Genomic DNA, 22,412 nt, shown 5'->3' with positions numbered 1-22,412 from the left:
ACTTAATAAATCCAGGTGTCACCTTAATTCTTCCCTCACACTCAGTCTCCACAGCCAGTCATTAGTGAAGTCAAATAATTATATTCATGAATTGTTTCTATAATCTATGCACTTTCAGTTCATGCTGCCACTGCTTGAGTTCTGGACCACACCAATTTTTATCTGGTCTAATGCAAAAACTTGCCTTCAGATTTTCTAAACTAGTTCCTTCTAGTCTTTGACTAATTCCCATCCCCTAACTAACCTGACCACTACCACATTTTGGGCATCGTATGAAAACAAAATGCTCAAGTCTCAGAAAAATTGACCCTCATCACCCAATTCCTACAGGGAAAGACAGAGCCTGAGGAAGGGTTGTATTCTACCGTAAACAGTTTGAAAACCACTACGAGATAAAGCTAACTTCTTGGCATGACACCACCTTTATAAGGTCCAGTCTACCTGTTTGGCCTCAGTATACTTACTATTGAGCAATGATTTTCAAATCGTCTTAAAGTGCATTATAAGCTGATCACGATTTAATGATCACAGCCAGTATTACCATTAACTAGAAAATAAAACATACTAGACAAAACAAGGCTAAATTGTTTCCTGTTATCTTTTATTTCAAGTTTATGTACTGACTCACAATGTAAGACAATCTGATTGTGGATCACAGTCAGTTTTGAGTTCTGTTTGTTGGTTATAAGATGAACTTCACCCAAGTCTTGCTGTTCTCTCCCTTTCACACAGAAAAATTCTTCTGTGTTTTTCAATATTTAATTCAAATATCCTAAAATTAAAAGATGCCATTTCACCCTCACCATATTAGCAAAAATGTTAAAGTCTACTACATACTGTTTAGGGACTCAACTAAATGCTTATGGAAAAAACTATTTGTACTTCTAATTGCAGCATTTTTTTTTAGATAATGGAAAAACTGCAAAACTAATTATCCAAACAATGAAATGTTGTACAGCAGTTAAAATGAATTAACAGGCTGGGCGTGGTGGCTCAGCACTTTGGGAGGCCAAGGCAGGCCAATCATCTGAGGTCAGAAGTTCAAGACCAACCTGGCCAACATGGTGAAACGCTGTCTCTACTAAAAATACAAAAAAAAAAATAGCTAGGCATGGTGGCGGGTGCCTGTAATCCCAGCTGCTTGGAAGGCTGAGGCAGGAGAATCACTTGAACCTGGTAGGCAGAGGTTGCAGTGAGCTGAGATTGCCCCATTGCATTCTAGCCTTGGAAACAAGAATAAAACTCATCTCAAAAAAAAAAAAAGAATTAACATGTATCCACATAGATGAGTTTTGAAACCAATTGTAAATAAGAGAAGCAAATTTCTAAAGAATAGGCACATATTCTAAAGAATAGAATTATCATTAATGTAACTTTTAAAAGACACAACATGAGGTTATACTTGTTTATGGATACAGTCATATCAACAAATATAAAAACATATGTATGAGAATAATACATATGATTTCAGGGCAGTGGTTACCTCTGGTGAGGAAGGGAATGGGAAAAGTTGGATGCATAAGGTTTTAGTTGTAATATTTCCATTTTTAAAATTCTGAAGCATGTATGGCAAAATATTAATAGATATTAAGTGTAGGTAGCTGAATACACAGGTGTCCCATTACTTTCTGAAACATTTCAATATGTTTTAAACATCTCATAACTGAAAATCTAAACTTTAAAAAGATTAAAATATATTTAAAAGTTGGGAGAAAAAAGGCTTTTCTCCCTTTCAGCCCTACCCTTGCCAAATTGTTCTAATCCCTTCCCTGTACTCCCAGGCATAACGTATAAATATTTATAATAAAATGTAATAGAATTTTTCCATAAATTTGGAAACTGTTTATTAATCTTTGATTCTCCAGGATCCAGCAGGATGCCTAGCAGTTAGCAGGTACTCAAAAAACAGTTTTGTGAACAAATATTTAAAAGTGACACTTCAAACAAATTAACGCATTTCCTGGATGTTGCCAATAGTGACACTCCAGTAAGTATTTTTAATGCAGGGCATAATTTTTGAAATTATTTTCTCTACTACAAAAATACTTCTTCACAGGCAAAACTTTGAAACTACAACTTCTTTAAAATTTTGGTTAAAAACACCATGCAAGCAGAGTTAAATTCAACATATTTTTAGTTCACTTCAGTGATCTATCTTAAAGGAATCTACTTTGGAGTTACCAAGTCAGTGCCATTTCAGGTGCATAATTTATATGTAACATTTACATAATGATCATTGTTGTGGCCAAAAAAACTGGAACTAGATTAAGCAGTTTAAGTTAAATTATGGAAATTGTAAATTATTTCACCTTCCTAAAAATTATGTGAGAAAGGAAAAGCAGCTATTATTATAAATATTTCAAAGCCAAAGAGATTGATAGGGAGAGAGGTTAGGTTACTTGCTCAGGTTTACAAAGACATTAGATTGTTGTTTCAGGATCAAACTCTGATTTTCTGCGGTTAAAGCAGGGTTTGTCTACTATGTTATATCCGTGCAGCCACATATTACTAACATTCCTACATTAGTCATATATCTTACTCCTGCTTGAGAACTGTGAATACTCATTAGGCCACTAAGCCTCAATTGTGATGACTAGGTTACATAACTCAAGAACTATTCTATTCTTTATCACGACCTAATCCTACTGCCTTTCATTTAAGAGGAGGAAAGACAAATGGATGAATCCTCCTTGAATGCAAATGTTTTACAAAAATTGGTCTATTTTCCTGCATAATCCACATCTAGTGGTTTATTATTTAAAAAAAAATACATATATATAAAATAAATTTTCCTAAAGCATGAAATAACTGGCACACTTAAGGATATTTTAAAATTATATGTTTCTGTTGTACATTACAAAGATATTTTGCACTGAGAGTGAAAAATAAAGTCAATTTACACTTTACTAGTTAAGAGATTAATGTGCATCAATAAATACTTATTTATTAGAACTTAATTTATATAATTAAAAATATAGAAAAAATGATAACAGTGAAAGATTTTTTTATTTGCAATCTCATGGCTGGTCACATATTTGTAGTTTTTAAAAACTGCCCCCTCGTAAATGCTGATATACAATGAAGGCTGAAAATCAGGGCTGTAAAGCATATTGGTCAATTATTCTTTAAATGTGGCACCTCAGCTACTGTGATATTTAATTCTTTTATATCTTATGAGTTTCCTATTAACTGCAAATATTTATAGAAATGGAGTGTACCTTAAGCCTCTGTTTTCCAAGTTGTGTTCTACAGAATTTAAAACACTTTCTGCTCCCTCACACCAAAAAGAATCCCATGGTCAAATAAAAATCACCTTTTACTTAGGCTCATGTCTCTCAAAGACATTTAACCTGAAACCTCTAGCAAAGAATCCAAAGCTTAACGCTTAACTTCTGCCTTAAGCTTTCAGCAGCTAACATCTGGAAAGATAGACAGCTGGTAATAAGGTCCTGGACTGGAAGGAAGCTGGTCCCGAGCCTCAAGGAGAAAAGACCTAAAAATGATCTTACAGAACATCAGAAACATTTTACCACATTTTTTTAGTGGAATTGTGGGGGTGGAGTGGTAGATGAATGAGATGCAGCTCTTGCCCTCAAAGAGTTTACAGTCTGAGAAGAAAATAACAACAGGTAAGAATACCCAGCCCAATGAAGTGAAGAATACCTAACCCAATCTTGGTAGCCAGAGAGAGACAGAGGCACACCAAAGTTACCAAGGATGGCATCCTGAGAAAGTAATGTCTGAGCTTAACTTCATAGAAAGAACAGGAATTGGACAGAAGAAGAGCATTCAAATCAAAGGCTACAAATGTAGACACTGAAAGATGCAAATTCAACCACCCTGAAATACCATCTTTCACCCACCAGGCTGGCAAAGACTCAACAGTTTGATAAACTATTTGTGGAAAAACAAGTCCCCTTATACAGTGCTGGTGAAAGTAAAAATGTGTACAATCTCTAAGGGAAGCAGTTTGACCAGACCTATTAAAATTTTATATGCACATGCCTTTTGACTCAGCAATTTCAATTTTAGGTATTTGTTCTACAGCTTGATTTACATGTATATGAACACAAATGTTATTCATTTTGGAGTGTGTTTAACAGCAGAAGATAAATTAGGACACACAAAAAAGGAGTGAGAATGCTCTTTATGACAATCTCCACAAATACTGTTAGGCTAAAATAAAGGCACATAATAGCTTAAATAGTGTATTATCATTGCATAAGAAGAGATGAGGCAAAGAAAAAGAATATTTCACTGTGCTGATTTGTAGGTATAGGTTGCTTCTGGAAGAAAACACAAGAATCTGATAGCAGTTACTTCCAGGAACAAAATTTAATGACAGGTGACAAAAGAAAGACTTTTCATTGTATCATATTTTGTATCTTTTACATTTTGAATCATTTTCTGTGCTACTGATCCATAAATTAAACTAAATCAACACAACATCTAATGGAAATTAAAGCAGTTTGAAATTGCCAGAATATGAAATTCAAGACAAGAAGCAATCAGCAATGAAGCTCAAGAGGTAGCCAGTTCATGAAGGGACTTATCTGGCATTCTAAAGATCATGAACTTGAGGCCACGACCATGTTTCTCACTGTAACTAGGGACCACATGCAAACCAGGAATAAAACACACATACATCCCTGGAATTCAGCCAGAGTCATTAATGTCAGGTGTGTGCTTCAAAAAACCAAAGTCTGAGAATTCTCCACGAACTGAATCAGAGTCTTGGAGGTTGAGTCAGGTGTCCGCATTTTAACAAGTACTCTAGGTTACTACAGGTTAGAGGGAGCTTCTGTGGAGTTCTAAGCAGAAGAGGGAAAGGGCCAGATGTTCACTTTACATAGACACTCTGGTGACTGTGTATAGATTTGTGAGGAAGAAGATTCAGTTAGAAGGCTCTGGCAGTATTCCAAATCATGCTCTTCAATTTGATTAGCAATCATATGGTATATAACATATTTAATTGTATATAATATAGCAAAAGTATACCCCCTGACAAAAGTATACCATGGTACACTTACTGCATACCATGTGGCAAAAGTATTATCTGCCCAAGAGCTACAACCTAAGCCACAAAATCTTCTTCAGAAAAAAAGGGAAACAAAATCCAAGGCTTTATACCTTCCAAGTCATCTAGTTTAATCCAATAACACAGCAGACTGTTAAATGAAATTATTCTATCCCATTATGAATTTTAAAAAACAAAACTAAAAATAGGAACCATTAAAAAGGGTTGCCAAGTTGTGAAACTTGGAATGAAGAAAAGGGTAGAAATTGCTGACTTCTTATTTGGTCTGTATTAAAATACTTTTTTCTTGGTTCCCCCTTATTCAGTTCCCCATCCCTGGTGACAGGTGAAAAAGAGTTTTAAATAAAATCTTTCTTTGACAAATGATTTTATGTTTCTGGTGTCAAAATCCTTTCCAAGTCAGTTTTGTTCTATCTGGAGTTCTAATTTGTGTCAAGGACCCTGATAACAGCATTTCCACATTTGCCAACAGCTACATCTCTTAATGATGCAAGTAAATTGTAATGTTAGTTTTACTAGACTTTGAAAGGTCATGAGGCAGTAGAGGTAAAATGTTTGACTAGAAATTTGATATCACAAAACAAGCCACTGGTCTATCAATGGGGAAAAAGACAAGATTTTAAAATAAAGCAATGTAACCAATATGAAAGGGTAAATGAAAGTCAAAACTTTGAACCAGTTTGAAGGCTGTAAACCTATTCTGTGTGTGCCTTATCAACTAAAAGACATTTCCTGTAATTGGTTACATTTCTACAAAGTTAGAAAATCATCAGCCTTCAGGGTGTAAAATTATACTGGCACTCCATCCTTTGTCATTTGCATTTTAACAAATAGCCTAATACAGACCTGTTTTGCATCAAAAAAACCATCACCACCACAACAAGAGAATGCTTTGACAAAAAAACAAGTTACCATGACACTATAGACACAGCAGCCATGGTGAGACTCAAATAAGCCCCTGGCCATTTTCTTTTATATCCGATTCACATGATTCATATAACTTAATATTTTTTACCCCCACAATATAACAAGCAATAGTTATCATCTTATCACTCCTTTTACAGAATCCCATTTTAGGACAACTTCACACAGCCCAGTATTCTTTGGCCTGTTACTAATCCCTCATCAGGGCTACATCTAATGCTATTGCATTCTGAGTACTGACCCTGATATAAATTATAACACAAATTTAAATCAGTAAGGAACTTATCCAATAAAACTGTAATGACAACAACATCAACAAAAACTATTCCACTGTCTAGCGATTACAAAACTGGGTATTCCTCAGTTCAGGAGTTTTACTTCAAAGCCAGCGCATCCCAAACAGCATTACCTAGCAATAGACAAATATTTACGTATCAGAGATTTCTCCACTCAGAAGGGGTACACTTAGGTAGTTTGACTTTTTAAGACTTAATGATTTTCCCTACATTTTAAAAGTTTTTTATTAGTGGCAATCTAGTTCAGAGATCCAAGAGTTAATCCTGAGACGCCACCCATTTTCTTGAGGCCTTGAAAACACGTTACCCAGTTTCAAAATGCCAGCAATATAAAGGACCTTGGAGGCTATCTAGTACAGCCCCAGCAATTCACATATTCAATTAGGAAAAGCACTTTAAAAACTGACACAATACTATACAAAAGTATCATTTCCACCTATGAGACCCAGAGAAGTTAAACACACATTGGAAGTTAACCACAAGGAACCAGGGCCTAGAACTGAGCTCTTCACCCTTAATGCCACATTCTAAACATGCCAAGTGAGCTATTTTTAATTGTTGTGGGAAGCTTATTTATGCATACATATTTATGCATACATAGCATTTGACAGATTCTAAAAGCTAGACCTTGCAAAATTAGTACAACCCAAAGGGCACACCGCTTTTCCCAAACAGTAATGCTGTACTTTATTAGGACATTACCATTCCCTTCCTCACCTCCAACTTCACTCCCTAACACAAACTCAACTACTCTAACCTCCCGTTCAAACTCTTTATTCTTTAAATGATGCGAGAGTATTCTATAAACTGCCATTTTCAAACGCTTAGGAAAAATAAAACAAATTTACAAATCTAGACTCCCATCAGGTGAATGCAAGGACCCTCTTCAATAAACCCAACAAAGAAGCAGGATGTTTAATGTTGACAACAGATTCAGTACTTAAGCAAAGATTATTTACAATTTCATTTTGATGCCTCTACAAAATAACTTCGCTGAGGATCATATGATACCAGAGGTTTTCAACAGGTTGTCTACTCTTGCACAGAATTAAACTAAATTAGTTACGTGCAACTAATTCCAAAACCTTTTGGTGCACAATGCCAACAATTAAGAGATTTCCAATAGATTTTTCCGGACATATTGCTCATGGTAGCACCAGTCGCTCTCCTTCCCCTAAAGTTGGTGGGTGGGGGTATGGGATCACAAATTGTTTTTAAAGTGGGGGCGGTGACAACAGGAAGATTCAAACTCAGGGGTTTTTCTCTTGGATTTATATATTTTGTAGATATATTAATAAATATATCAAATATGGTCTGTTGTGGAGATATTGCTGCACTGCAGTACCGGGCTTATTTCATACATTACCCAATATACCAGCCCCTTGTCCTAACATGTCTCCTACATAACGTCTATATACAAGTCAAATTTTCTCCCTAGCCCTTCTTAGCACCCAAGACTTCATGCTTTTAAAACAAGCTGGCAGTGTCTATCAACGATCACGTTCCAGTAAGGAAAAGCCTCAAGGCTAAAGGGCTTTTCCGAGTCCCTTCTAAAGGCCTCGCAGTCCTGCAGGGTAAAAGGGGGTGTGTCCTCGGTAGTTTCGCCCCTTTTGCCCCTACAGCCCTCAGCGACGCCCCGGGCCCCCTTTCTTGGGGCGGCCTGGGGAGCTGCTCTCAGGGCGTCCAAACCTCAGGCCACCGGCTCACTTTCTTGGGGTGGGTCCCAACCAGGAAAGGAGGGCGGGGTCGGCGAGGTCACCATTGAATCCCCAAACCCTTCACTCTATGGGGCACTCGGCAGCCCCTCTTCGCTCTCCCCGCGGCGCCCCTGCAGGAACACAGCCCCTCTCTCTCCCCGCCCTGAATCTCCTTCGCACGCACGCCCAGAGGCTAAGGGGGCCCAGGGCGAAGCCAGAAAGCCTGGGGGCCGCAAGAGAGGCAGGACGGGCATCTGCGGTGCCCTGGGAAGAGCCGTCCCGAGAGGTCTTGCCCGAGAGGGAGCAGCCGCCCCTAGAGTCTCGGCGGAGCCCGGGAGCGAAGCAGGGCCGCGCCAGGACCCACCAGCTGCTTCAGGTCCTCCTCCGAGAGCTCCGCGTAACGGTACCGCTGCTGCTCGAACTCGTACCGAGTGGTTTTGGCCACCACCACCACCCGAGAGGGGCGGAAGCCGCCGTCGGGGCGGCTGCCACAGCCCGCCAGCTCGCGCGGCTGCCCCTGCCCCAGGTGCCGCCGGCCGCCGCCGTCACCGCCCAACCGGGGCCGCGCGGCGGGGCCTCCCGCGCTCGGTCGCCGCAGCGCCGCCGCCCGGCCGCCCGCCACGCGACGACAGCTGCCCAGCAGGAAGCCTCGATAGCAAGTCATCATGGGCCGAGCCGCTGCCCGTGGCTCGGACTCCTTCCCTGCGCTCCCCACCACCTGGAGTGCGAGCCGCCCGCGCTGCCCGGGCCTCTAACTTCGCGCCGGGCGGGCAGTGGTTAAGTGCCGGGACGTGCGTGGCCCGCGCCGCGAGGGGGACGTTCCCAGACGTTGACGGAGGCGGAGAAAGCATGGCGATTGGAAAGCAGCCGACCCCACGCGGGGGAAAGGTGGGCGGGGAAGAGATGGAGGCCTGGGGCTGGTGGGTTTTGTTTGTTTGTTTATTCATTTCACTCTCGCCTGCGTGGTGGCCGCTTCGCCGCCCGGGGGCGACCTCCCGGCTCCACCGGCCTACCCGCGGTCGCTCTTTTCCCGCCTCCAGGCTAACTCTATCGGCCAATCAGAGCCCTCGGCGGCCCCGGAGCCCGAGGGGCCGCGCCATTGGCTGCAGCCTGAGGGAGGGGTGGAATTCTGTTTGGCTGTGGCGCCGCCCTGAGGACTTCATCCAGAAGCCGCTCTGAGTCGGCGCGGGGACTGCTGGTGGGGTTTTGAGCGGCTGTCTGGAAGGTAGTCTCCGAGTACCTCCTCTCTCGGGTTCTGTTCTGCAGGCCGACCACATGTCTGTTGGTTCATTTGAGCAGGGCCAGTGTGTTAGCTGGTGTGTCCCGGGCCGGGCTGGGGGCTGAGGAGGAGGACCCGGCACCTGCTGCACCGTGTGCGCAGCCTGGCACAAAATCCTCTCTGCGTGGGACCCAGTACCAGCCCCGCTGCCCCCCGAAAAGCCCTAAGGAACTTGGAGGGTGATGGGTAGAGGAGGGTGGAGCATTTCTCCATGGGGAGAGACGGTTGAAACTAGACAGGATAGGAGCAGGGTGTTAAGAATGTTAGTTATTTGGGGCCGGGTGCGGTGGCTCACGTCTGTAATCCCAGCACTTGGGGAGGCCGAGGCGCGTGGATCACGAGGTCAGGAGTTCAAAACCAGCCTGGCCAAGATGGTGAAACCCCGTCTCTACTAAAAATATAAAAATTAGACAGGCGTGGTGGCGGGCACCTGTTATCCCAGTTACTCGGGAGGCTGAGGCAGAGAATTATTTGAACCTGGGAGGCGCAGGTTGCAGTGAGCCAAAATCGCACCACTGCACTCCAGCCTGGGCGACAGAGTGAGACTCTGTCTCAAAAAAGACCGTCATTTGGACTTTGTCCTATAGGTAGGAGTTAGTTGTTTGAAGACTTTTAACGGGGAAGGAGTGAGTTAAAGCAATGTTTGGTGACTATTGATCTGGCTTTGGAATGTTTTATAGATTGGGAGGCTGTCGGGATGATGACTCGCGGAGTGCTCAGGACCCGGGCTGGGGTGTGATGAGAACAGAAGAAAACATCCCATTATAAGGGGAGAACCAAATGGCGGTGCACATCCTGGTGTTCAGTTCCTGCAGCTCCTTAGATCCCTTTCCCTGGTACCATGTTTGCTCCTTTGTAGTTTGGCGCTAACTCGCTTCTGGACTTTAGGCAGGTTACCTCATCTTTTTGGGCCTTAGATTCCTCCTCTGTAAAAAGGGGGTTCGAGTGACCCCAAGGTTCTACCAAGTCCAAATCGATTCAGTGAATCTGTGACTCTCCTCAGGGGGCCACCAGCACCAGCGTTCATTCGTGGGTTCCCACTGTATGCCTGCCGTGTACCAGGTAGCGTATTGGACTGGGAGCATGAAGCCCGATAGGTGTTGACTTGGTAAAGTTCTGCCACTGACCCGTTCTGACCAAGAGCTTTGCCTCACAGCAGCTGCTAATAGTGATGTGTAGTGTCACAACGTTAATAACCTCAAAAACTTCTAGAGGTAACATCTATTACTATCCTCAGACTCCTTTGTAGTCTTACTATTTTAAACTTCATTAGATATTACGAAGGAAGAAAAGGGAAAAATCACAGATGATACTTAGGTTTGAGGCCAGGGTGCATAGGGGAATCTTAATTGATCCATTTGACAGAAAACAAATGAGTAGGGAGGAACTGTTTGGAATCAGAGTCTATGAGTTTTGTTGCTCATATTTGAAATCTCAGACCTCATTTATTCCCACTTCACGGATAAAAATTCAAAGTTTTGGCTCTGTCTCATTTCAGCTACAAACATATGTGTTGACATCTCAGTTGGAATAGCCCTTTGTCCATAGTTATTTGCATCTCATCTTCCACCTCTTCAAAAATGTTGCTTCCCAAAGTCATCCCCTCGCAGGTATCTTGAATTTTCCTTTTCAACTGAGTTTTCCTCTTCAGTATTTAAATATGCTCATGTCTATGACATCTTTAAAGTTTTTCTAAAAACCAAAGCAACTTCTAAACCTTGGTTTTTACATATTGCCTGCCTTACCTTTACAACTGATTTCTGAAAGTGTAGTCTGTTCATCATTGCCACATCCCTGCCTCCTAGCATTCCTCAACCTGTTGTACACTGGCTTCTCTCCACTACTTTGCTAATTACTACTGTTTCCAAGGTTACTAAATGATCTTGTTGGAACTCAAAAGACTTTTTTCAGTCCTTAAATTGCTTGATCTTTCTCAAACATTTGAAATGGTTATTATTTCTTGAAATCTTTTACTGTCTCCCAACACACCAGTCAGTGTGTCTCCCATCTCTTTGTCCCTTTTTTGACTTATTCCTAAACCCGTCTCCAAGATGTCTTGTGTCCTCATCTCCTTGTCTTTTCTCTCCCTCTCTTTCTTCTCTCTCTCACACACATTCCTGGGCGAGTTCATTCAGTGTTGCATAATGGAAGGATCTTGGTTCAAATCTCAGTTGTAATGTTTATTAGCTTTGTGAAAGTTGAACCATTGTTTAACCTTCCAGAGCCTGCTTCTGCATTTATAAAATATAATTGCTGCATTGTAAAATTGCGAATATATGCACAGATGCCTAGCACTGTGCCCATTACAAAGTAAACACTTGGCAAATATTTGCCCCTTTCCTGACTTCAGCTATTACTGGCATCTTTAGCCCAGATTTTCTCCTGAGTTTCCAATCCTTATCTAGTTTCCTGTTAGATGATGTCTCTTAAATCTTACCCTTATAACACACATTAGTGGAGATTAAATTATATTTGAGTGTCACTATAGGTCAGGCATCCTGCCAGGTGTTAAAGATTAAATGATAAAAAGAGTCCCTGCCCTTGAGAAGCCCAAAGTCTATGCAGTGATAAAGTTATACAGAGAATGCTACAGAAATTTGGAGGAGCAGGTCTTAAGTCAGCCTAAGAAGAGTTTGAGAAGCCTTTCTGGAAATATGAAGAGGTAAACCCTAAAGAATGAATAAAATATTACCCGTTAGCAGCAAGAATGAGAAGGAAATTCCACAGAAGAAACACCATGAGCAGATGCACAGAAGCAATGAAATCTCAATTTTTAATTTTTAGAGAATTTAGAGAGAGGCAGGCAACACTGGGAAGTGAGGCTAGAGAGGTAGACAAGGGTAAAGACAATAAAAAGTGGGGAAAATCCATGCTTAGGACTTGTCTTTTATCCTGCACATATTAGGAAACAACCAAAAGGAGAAAATGACACGATTAGCTTTGCAAAAATTGTGAGCAGGAATTTTTTAGAAGAAACACAAACAGTGAATACATACTTGAAAAGATAACCTTATTAGAAATTAGAGAAATACAAATAATGTCATTGAGAAATCATATTTTATATCTACTAGATTGGTTAGTAGAAATTAAGAAATCTTGGTAATTAATACTCTAATTATTAGAAAACTGTTATCCATATCATCAAGTCTTCAGTAGGCCAAACATTGGCTAATCATTTCAGTAATTCTTCCTTCCAATGCCATAGTTTCCAAATATATATATTTTTTCTTTTCTTTTCTTTTCAGAAAGGGTATTGCACTGCATGGCTCATGCAGCTGAAACTGCCCAGGTTCAGGCGATCCTCCCATCTCAGCCTCCCAGGTAGTTGGGACTACAGATACATGGCACCATGCCCTGCTAATTTTTATAATTTTTGTAGAAATGGAGTTTTATGCAATGTTGCCCAGACTGGTTCTGAACTTCTGGGCTCAGGCAGTCTGCCCACCTCAACCTCCCAAAGTGTAGGGATTGCAGATGTGAGCCACTGCACCTTGCCTAAATATCATCTTAGAAGTTTCAGATATGTTCATATATTCATTTGTCAATTCCAAGTATGATGTCAAAATTAACCAGTACTATGGGTATAATCTGATCATTATAAAAAAAAAACTGCTGGTATTCATGGATTTAATATCAGCTTCAACTACTCTCAAACAACCAAAAAAATCTATAATGTATTGGCTTTTAAACTCAAACTCCATCCATGGTGAGGCTAGTATGCTTTTCTAGTAAATGAGTCTAACCAACCATGATTTAATAGCCACATCTCAAGCAAGCTTAACTGTCCTCAACATTTTATGGGGAAAATTATACATATCACTGATATTCACAATTTCAAGATATACAGAGGTCTTAAAATATATCCCTCCCAACCCCTGGAACCCTTCCCACCCACACTTCATGTACATTCTGACTCTATGAAATATATATATATATATCTTTTTATGACATCAAATACTCTAAGTCCTGTATAGCAGGGGTCCCCAACCCCCGAGCTGTGGATCAGTATCGGTCCGTGACCTGTTAGAAACAGGGCCATACAACAGGAAGGACAAGTGGTGGACAAGGGAGTGAAGCTTCATCTATATTTACAGCCGCTTCCCATAACTCTCATTACTACCTGAGCTCTGCCTCCTGTCAGATCAGAGGCAGCATTAGATTCTCATAAGAGCAAACCCTACTGTGAACTGCTCATGTGAGGCACCTAGGTTGCACACTCCATATGAGACTCTAATGCTTGATGATCAGAAGTGGAACAGCTTCATCCCAAAACCATCCCCACCCACCCCCTAGTCTTTGGAAAAATTATCTTCCACAAAACCAGTCTCTGATGCCAAAAAAGTTGGTTACCACTGCTTTATAGGATGTATTCTCCTGGCGACAAAGGGTTCCTTGCTTTGGCAGATAGAAAATAGTATTTTTTTAAGAGAGAACATTTAAATTGTCTATAATTAGGGTAAACAGTTGGGTAAAATATTATTAAAAGAGAAGAACATTTAGATTGTCTTAACAAAAGATATATAATGACATAAATTAGTTAAGTAAATTTTAATTAAAAACAGCTGCTTTGGAAATACAAAATGTATACTTTAAAATATATTCAAATAACTTGTGATGGCTGTTATTGTACAGCTGATCTCTCATCATAAAAGGGGAACAAAGTACACAGGAAAGCTAAAAAGAAGAGGGCTAGATGAAGATACAGGACAAGGAAAAACTATAAAATATTTCTATTTCTACTATTCCTCCGAAATTGTACTAAATATTTGCAAAAGAATTAAAAGAAAGGATAACAAAGTGTATAGAAAATGGGTTGAAAGAGTTGTGAGTTTAAATTTCATGTTTCTGTGCTTTTCCATTTCATAATCTGCAAATTTTCACTTCTCTCTTTGCTTTCCTGATTTTCTAACCCTACATTTGATTTTGTTGCACTGGCATTTCTTTATAGATCAGAAACTAAGGTAGTGAATTTTTTTCATTGATATATGCAGAGAAATCTAAAGAAAATCATAGAATGAATTCAGCTTAAAAATGTTTCAAGCATTGAGAAGATATCGCTTTCTCTCCACCTTAGTGTGGGGACAAGGATGAACATGTCAAAAGGATAAAGATGGTCAGGTGCAGTGGCTCACACCTGTAATCCCAGAACTTTTGGGAGGCCAAGGCAAGTGGATCTTGAGATCAAGAGTTCAAGACCAGCCCGGTCACCGTGGTAAAACCCTGTCTCTGCTAAAAATACAAAAATTAGCTGGGCTTTGATGGTGAGCGCCTGTAATCCCAGCTACTCAGGAGGCTGAGTGAGGCAGGAGAATCCCTTGAACTCAGGAGGCAGAGGCTAAAGTGAGCCAAGATCGTGCCACTGCACTCCAACCTGGGTGACAGAGCAAGACTCTATCTAAAAAATAAGAAGAACAAAAAAAGATATTTGTTCTCTTCTTCACTTTAGCAATTTATAGTGCAATCACAATGTTCCCACATCAGCTAAGATCTTATAATAAAAGAGAACCAGTACTTTATTATCTTCTCCAAATGTCTCTCTGTGTTATGTTTCTAATGAAAATTTTGCACTGAGTGTGTTCTGCATCAGAGTCACTCTTCTGGATTTTAAAAAAGAGAATTTCTGTTGTCCATTCTTTTTGTACTTCCTTTCATACTAAAACTCTTTTTTCCCTTCTCTTTATCTGTTCTTCATCTCACATTAAGTTTTTTTCTCTTTATTTCCTGAGTCATTGACTCCTTTATTTAGAAGTAAAGGATGTTATGTGCCATATTTCTTCTAGAATCACTGGAAGAATGAATGGGCCTCTAATAATTAACTTATACTAAGTTACACCTTCTCAATTACAAGGAAGGAGCAAAATGTTGAACAATTAGCATACTAACTAAATTATAATCTAAAAGAGTTAATTCAACTTTCATATGCTATACTAAATTTTCAGGCACTAGCCGAGATTTGACTTAAATACTTATATCTTTATTATTTTATAACAGGTATGGTAATACAGTAATATAATTTTTAAAAATATATATTCATATATCCAAATGAATATTCTTTGAAGTAGCACTTAGTGAAATTATACCCTTATTCCAAATATGTCATCATTGTTGAGAACATTTTCAGAAACATTTTAGAATTAGGAGTTTTTATCCCCTAGTCAGAGAATTGTTTAGGGTCACAATCAAAAGTCTCATTGAAGCCAAGGTGTGATAAAACTAGATTGAAAAATGAAATAGGGCTATAAGTACTGAGACTTATTTTCTTGTGTGATTCGTGAGGTGTCTCTGAAACAAATCTCAAAGAAGAGTATCAAAACTCTTGCAAAATTGTTGAAATTACTGTAGCCTATTATAATAATAGCAATTGAGAAAAAGATTCATTTGGCTATATATGATGCATTTGTTTTTCTCTATATACAGCCACACCTACTAAAATATTAATGAAAATACAATTACATAAAACAAAGTAGAACAAGTTAACATTTTGGCATTTTTATACATGCTTTTTGATACATAAGTAATATGTTATATTTTATTTATTCATTTAACAACTATTGGATGCTGACCATGAGTCAAGCATTTCAAGATGCAACAGATACAAGTCCAAGAGCAGATGCTCTTTTTAAAGGAATTCATACCATGAATATATAAGCTTATCATATTAGAAAATCCAAAATCTAAATTAAAGTATACATTTCCCTGAAGATAAATAGGATTTAGTGAAATGTTGTCATGCAATTATATTATTTTTCAAAGAAATTACTCTGAAAATTTAGTAAAGTATTTGTTTTATGGCCAATGTGTGACTGAAAAAAAATAAACATTTTGTTAGATATTTATCAAATCTAGCAATTTATAATTCCAACTATAATATCCATCAATGTGATGAAAAGTCCAAATTAGTTATAAAATCCTACTCTAAATTAACTTCTTCAAAAATGATAAATTTTGAACTTCTGAAGTCCATTTATTTTTTAAAATTCTGTCAGTTTCTGCGTAACAATCAAAATGTAAAACATAAGAGAAAAAATGTTAATTGCAACAAATTACATTTCTTAAGGTTTTCTATAAAAACTCTTCAAGGAATGAATAGAATCTTCTCATTCGTTAGGGTGGTTTAGTATTTTCAGTAGCGTGACCCCTCTTTGTAGATGTCATGTTTATAGTAGGTAGTATTCATGAACAGGCAACCGACTGTCTGTGAGTCCACCTAGAAGGATCTGTGATATAGATTTAAAATGTTTTATTATACAGTATTATATTTGGACTAGATTTAATATTGAATGCGACTAAACATTAATATTCATGAATATACTCATTGGTGAGGAAATAAAAGCTACAGAATATACATTTTTACAAGTAACATGTAGAAATGTTGGTAATATTTTAATCATGACTCTTTTAGAGAATTAATAGGCAACAAAGTCCTAAAAGTATGTTTTATTGCTTCCATAACATTTTACCATTTGTTTTTAATGCCTCCTGGAGAAGATACTAAGTGAAAAGGGGAAAAATGTCAGGGGAAAGGGGGTTCATATGATTGACATTTGCTTTGCATTATTTTCATTGTTTTTTATTAAGATAGTTACACAGCACCCCTTTCCTAAAATGGAATATAACAAAATATAGATATCATAAGCACATGTCATTTGTTCATAGGAGAATTTGCTATTTAATCCTTATTTTAAATTGACATTATTAATGTGTACCAACTAATTCTCTGATAGACCTCATTTTATTCTTGGCAATGTAAACATTATTATAAAGTAAAAGACAATTTTATTCATTTTATATGTTTAAAGACTAATAAACCATTCATTTAATATATTTGCTTAAAGTAGCAAGAAAAATTATATTCACTTAGTTCTCTGAATCACTGTGTAAAGCAGGTTATGATACTGTTCTGGATGTTTTGTGTATTTTTCCTTTTGATTATAGCTTTAGTATTAAGCAAAGGAAGATATTTCATCCAGTTATGCATGTTCTTTGATAGATTCTTAAATTATGTATTATTAAACCAGCTTTAATATTGCAAAATGATTAAGAGTTGAAAAAAATGCTTGTTACCACACTGTCATTGTAGTTGTATTATTCAGTCCTCTGTAGAACAGAATTCAGGACTAAGTGAAACTGTTAGTGAAAACATTTAGATGACTTTATTGGAATAACTACATCTATATAACAAAGTTGAGCTTACTATTTTTGACATTGTTTTCCTCCAAAAAGAAATATGAACATTAGTTTTAAATTCACATATCAAGATAAGCACTAAAAGCTGACAATCTGTTTACACTGGTTCCACTTCAACCTTACTTTTTTTGTAAATAATAAAAGAAATAGTACTTTTTGTCCTGGACAAAATAGGTCCTTAAAATCATATTTGTACAATCTAGTTATTCTTATAAGCAGTCAAATTCTAAAAAGGGAATAAACAGGATTTTCAGGGTATCAAGCCAAATTTACCAGGTGGACCCATTATATGTATTTATAATTCTTCCTATTATAGCTAATAATAGGATGAGAATAAGTGAAGATAAATATAAATGAAGGGTTAGTTTCAGGATAGCAATGTAATAGTGTTTTATGCAATTTATAGGCAAATGACATATGGGCATCACCATGAGGCTGACTTGATAAGATGAACACTACCTATAGAAGACAGTTATTTTCAAACCCACTCCTCAGATCCAAACAGCCAGGGCTCTAGCCATCACTCACTTTAAACAGAGCAGTTCCACTTGTTTAAAAATGTACCTAATATATTAGGATCATGCTTAAAATTCTTTTTTAAACCTTTGACCTAACAAAACAAAAGCTATTTACCTGATCTGTTTTTAGTGACTTTGATAAAATCATCCTCATTCTCATCACAGCTTTCGCAGTTCAATTGTTGGACTGTTTCTGAAGGGCTTTCAGCTTGATTGACATCTTTCTGCTTATTGAAGCTTTGAAGGGCAACAAGACGATGATGTATTGCTGCATACAAATATGCTGTATCTTTGACACTGGCCTACATGAGGAACATTAAATTGTTAAGAAAATAAGTAAAGTTAGCTACATTTTACAGATTTTTAATCTTTCACTACTAATAAGGAAGGAATTATATGGCATAAATCTACAATGTACATAGGTGCTAAAACCCTAAAATTTAAGCAGTAAAAAGACAATCTTGAAACATTGCATCCTACAATGTATACTTTATAAGCAATCCCAATTCATACATTTTAAATTGAGAAAGTGAATTTTTGTTATATAAAATTTCTGTTTGAATGTAAACTTGTTAAGACCATTGCTCCTCCACTGTTCTGTGCTATAGAAAATTGTCGGCTTGCAGAAAAAAATACTTCCATTTCCTGTCCATCACTTTGCTTGGACATTCCTCCAAACTAGCTTTTTGGATATGCTGAGCTCATTAGAGCAGTCTGTGGCATTGTACCATCAATACATCAAAAGTTCTTGCTTTTTAATACTTTTATATGCTGTTTTAATGGTTGTTATTCATATGAAAATATAAAAATAATGGTAACAATAAAGTTGGTATAAAATTTACTGTTTATATTCATTTTTCAATTCTTACAAACTGTGGGTTCATTATTAATTTCACTTACATCAGCAATATATAGGTAGCACAAGTATTCAATATATGCTTGTTTCCCTCTTCCCTTTATGAATGAGGAAATTATGGCTCAGAAAGGTAAAATAACTTGTCTGAGTTGCTAGTCAGCAAATTGGCTGAAAGTTGAATCCCAGGTTTTATCACTCACGTCAGTGGGATTAATGGAATAAATTATGGTCCATAATAGAATTCTTTCACCTACTAAAACACTTTGTGAAGAATAATGTCATGAAGACACTCATTAACATTGATAAGTAAAATAGCATAACGTGTGTTTCACAATCATATTAGCTATTTAATCTCAGCAGCCTTTTTAAAGTGTACTTTTGTTACCATCATCGTTTTGCAGATGAATAAAACCAGTTTAAAGAAGGCTAAGTAGCTTGCCCGAAGGTTATACAGTATGTACATTATGTTACATATATGTATGTATGTATGTATGTATATACCTGCACACAGATGCATGTATGTACTAAAGTATAAGACCAAAATGTTAATAGTCACTATCTCTTAGGATGGAATCTAGTCATGGTTAACAGGCTAAGTCTCTGGCATGCTACTTTACCCACCTAAAACCAAGGGGGGATCTGGCCCAGAAGACTGGCAAGAAAGAGTATTAATACCTTCAGTAGTAAATGGGGTTTGTATGTCATCTTACCTGAACATTTAATACTCAGTGTCACTTACACCTAATAATACACTTACTGGTAGCTAATAAACTTTAGTTTTTCATCATGGGCACCTGCCAGCTTTTTTTCCATGTTACTACATAGAAGCCAGTTTATTTGTATTGTCACCTTCTGCGTGAGTCACTTTGGTAATCAGTCTTCTCCAGTCAGCCCATGGGGAAATCCAGTTTTGCCGGGAAGGGGACTGTGGTTTTGTTTCTGGGTTTTCTTTCTTTCTTTCTTTCTTTCTTTTTTTTTCAATTTATTCTTGCCAGCTCTCTTGGGTCTGGATCTTGTATTTAAGGTCAAGTATTCAGCTGCCAGGAACAGCTAAAACGGTGCTCCCATCCTGTTACCTTGGAAATTTACTAATGTCCAGAATTGGAATTTGCTATTGGACTGGTTGTTTTAAGTTGCTAGCTCTGTGTTTTTCCATTTCTCATCGGTTCTTTTCCAGTGACCCAAAGCTTTTTTCAGTCTCCGACTGCAGGATAAGCATTAGGCTTCAGAGTCTGCTGACCTCTTCCTGGGAACCATTCCTGACAAGAGCCACTTTTGTAACATAGTAAGATTGTTCACAAAATTTCGATAGTAAAGTGTAGAGATTTGATGGCATATATCACACCAATATCTTGAAATGAGTACCAATTGATTACATAGACTTTGGTGTTAATTTCTGAATTTCACATAAAATTTAGCTCTTATACTATAAACAGACATAATGAATGGCTCTCAGCCAATATACCATTATAACAAAATGAAAAAACAGATTAGTATTGCAGACATCTATTAATTTAGTAGGATAATCCTCTGTCACTGAAATTTCTCACTTACCTGAATTAAAAATACTTTGATGGTATAGTCTTCTAAATCAGTAGCTGTTATTCTTACATTTTTGTAGTTTGCTCTTTGAATCTTCATTTGGGCCCAGAGTTTGCTATTGAGGATCAGCCTTAGACTGCCTTGATTGCGCATAACTAAAATAGGAAGGTCACTACATCAGGCTACAGAACACTTGATTCCTCACAGAGGAATATACCATTTTCAAAATGTAGCAAAATAAGTTTTGTAGTTGTTTTTCAGACTGTAGATTCAATACTAACTTGTGACTTGATTGGATTATAACTTGGTTTTCAAATTGGACTTTATTATGTTGGGAGAACTTTTTTATCTTAAATGCTGAAATTACACTTTTTTACTCTAATATTTTAAAAAGTGGTTACAATTTTAGAACTCCTTTTAAGAACTGATGGTCTGAAGAATATTTGTCTGAGAATTGTTTACAAGAAGAAAACTGAAACAAAAACCTTAAGTGTCCAAAAAAATGAAATTATGGTATAGTCATTCAAGAGAATATTATGAACCCATTAAGAATACTGTAAAAATATATTTATTGATGTGGAAAAATCATATTGTAATATGTAAAAGAAAAATTAGCTACAAGGCAAAATAAACACCATGAATCATAAATTCTACGGTCTATGTATACATTTATATACAGAAAGCAAAGGTCAGAAAAACATTCTCTTAGCAGATGTTATCTCAGGAAGATAGGCCTTTAAGTGATTAAAAAAATTTTTTTTAATCCATACTTTCTGCTTTTTACAATGAATGTACATTATCTGTATAATAAAAAGAAAACTTCTTTTGGGATTTTTTGTTTTTTATTTTTGTTTGGGAGTATTTGTTTTTCTTTTGCCAGGAAGTGGAATCAAAGCAGAGTAGTAAATAACTTGTACCTGCCTTGGGACTATTACTTGGTTGGGTTATTTAGAAACCTATGTGCCAGTTACAGAACTGAAGACACTGTTTCTATCCTTTTAATCTGAATTGTATTTCTACCTATTTATTTTTTTTCTACCTATTTCTTGAGCTTAATATCCAAAACTCAACAAATAACCTTATTCTTGGATCCAACAGATACCTGTGGTCTCCTCCAAAGTCTTGACCTCTCAAAATTGATCAATGAATCCATTCATCCTGCCCAGATCTCTCCTTGTGCTCTCTTTCAGTTTTTACTTCTGAACAATGCCCATTGTGCCTTTTTGAATGGTAGCTCTTTTGTATCTTTCAGTTTGACTGGCTCCAGCTTCTGAAAATCACTGTGCCTGCAGGATTCAATAACTGTGCACTTTAGAAACTAATCTCTTTCCTTAGAGACTAATCCTTCATCCTGACCCTCACACCATGTCTGGGATACCAAGGATAAATTATGGGATAAGTATTTTCTTTTAGAAAAACTTTTCATTTTACAAAATAATTTGCATATTCTTTCAAATGATAGTAGAATTACTATTTAGGTGTGTGCTGGGCTCTCATAGGTGCTTTACATGCGTTATCTCATCGAATTCTCTCAGCCACTCAGTAAGTCATGAACTACAGTTATTCCCATTTTAAATCGATGTAAGTAGAATACAAAGGGAGATTGAGAAACTTGTCAAGGTCACTAATTAGTCACTGCTGGAGCCAGAACTGGAGCCCATGCAGTCTAACAGAAGAGCCTACTTGAAATGGAAAGCTCCTATAGAATATTTTCAACAGTCTGATGTTTTGGTGTGTTTTATAGCACACCTCCTGAAAATGATGTGTACCTATATCATTATAGGTACACATAAGAAATCATAGCTTGCTTTACAAAAGGATTCCTTACTTAGTCTTGACTGTAATGTTCCACAGTTACTGCTTGCTGTGTCATTCAGTCTCAACGTTCCTCTGCCCTTTTCAATCCAGGATTGTGTTGTTTTGTTGAATATGAAAAGCTTGCAGTTGATCTAAATGATGACAATTTTTTAAAAATGTCAAATATAGGAATTTTTTTCAAAGTAAGTTATTTCCTATGTTATGACACATTTATATGTGTCTGATCTTTTGCTGGAATAATTCTTTTTAACAATTTA

General features: G+C 37.5%; 2 protein-coding genes across 5 annotated transcripts in view; both read right to left on the bottom strand.

Moving 5' to 3' along the window:
* NADK2 (NAD kinase 2, mitochondrial) overlaps window positions 1-8,708 on the bottom strand; it is a 46,777-nt gene extending 38,069 nt beyond the window's left edge. For both annotated transcript variants that reach the window (XM_008992163.5, XM_002745051.6), the window contains exon 1: window positions 8,320-8,708. In XM_008992163.5, coding sequence (XP_008990411.3) covers window positions 8,320-8,622 — 303 coding nt within the window. In that variant the 5' untranslated portion in view covers window positions 8,623-8,708. The remainder of the gene's footprint in view (window positions 1-8,319) is intronic.
* Window positions 8,709-13,767: 5,059 nt separating this feature from the next.
* Window positions 13,768-22,412, bottom strand: part of RANBP3L (RAN binding protein 3 like) — a 68,855-nt gene continuing 60,210 nt past the window's right edge. For 2 of the 3 annotated variants that reach the window (XM_017969957.4, XM_002745050.6), the window contains 4 exons: window positions 22,166-22,286; window positions 20,350-20,492; window positions 18,055-18,241; window positions 13,768-16,451 (listed from right to left, as the gene is read on the bottom strand). In XM_017969957.4, the coding sequence (XP_017825446.3) occupies window positions 16,408-16,451; window positions 18,055-18,241; window positions 20,350-20,492; window positions 22,166-22,286 (495 nt within the window). In that variant the 3' untranslated portion in view covers window positions 13,768-16,407. The remainder of the gene's footprint in view (window positions 16,452-18,054; window positions 18,242-20,349; window positions 20,493-22,165; window positions 22,287-22,412) is intronic. The other variant, XM_017969956.4, reaches the window with a different exon arrangement.

The sequence above is a fragment of the Callithrix jacchus genome, chromosome 2 (assembly GCF_049354715.1).
Source record: "Callithrix jacchus isolate 240 chromosome 2, calJac240_pri, whole genome shotgun sequence".
NCBI classification, from domain to species: Eukaryota; Metazoa; Chordata; class Mammalia; order Primates; family Cebidae; genus Callithrix; species Callithrix jacchus.
Note: the sequence above shows the minus strand (reverse complement) of the source record. Positions and strands in the feature narration are given on the sequence as shown.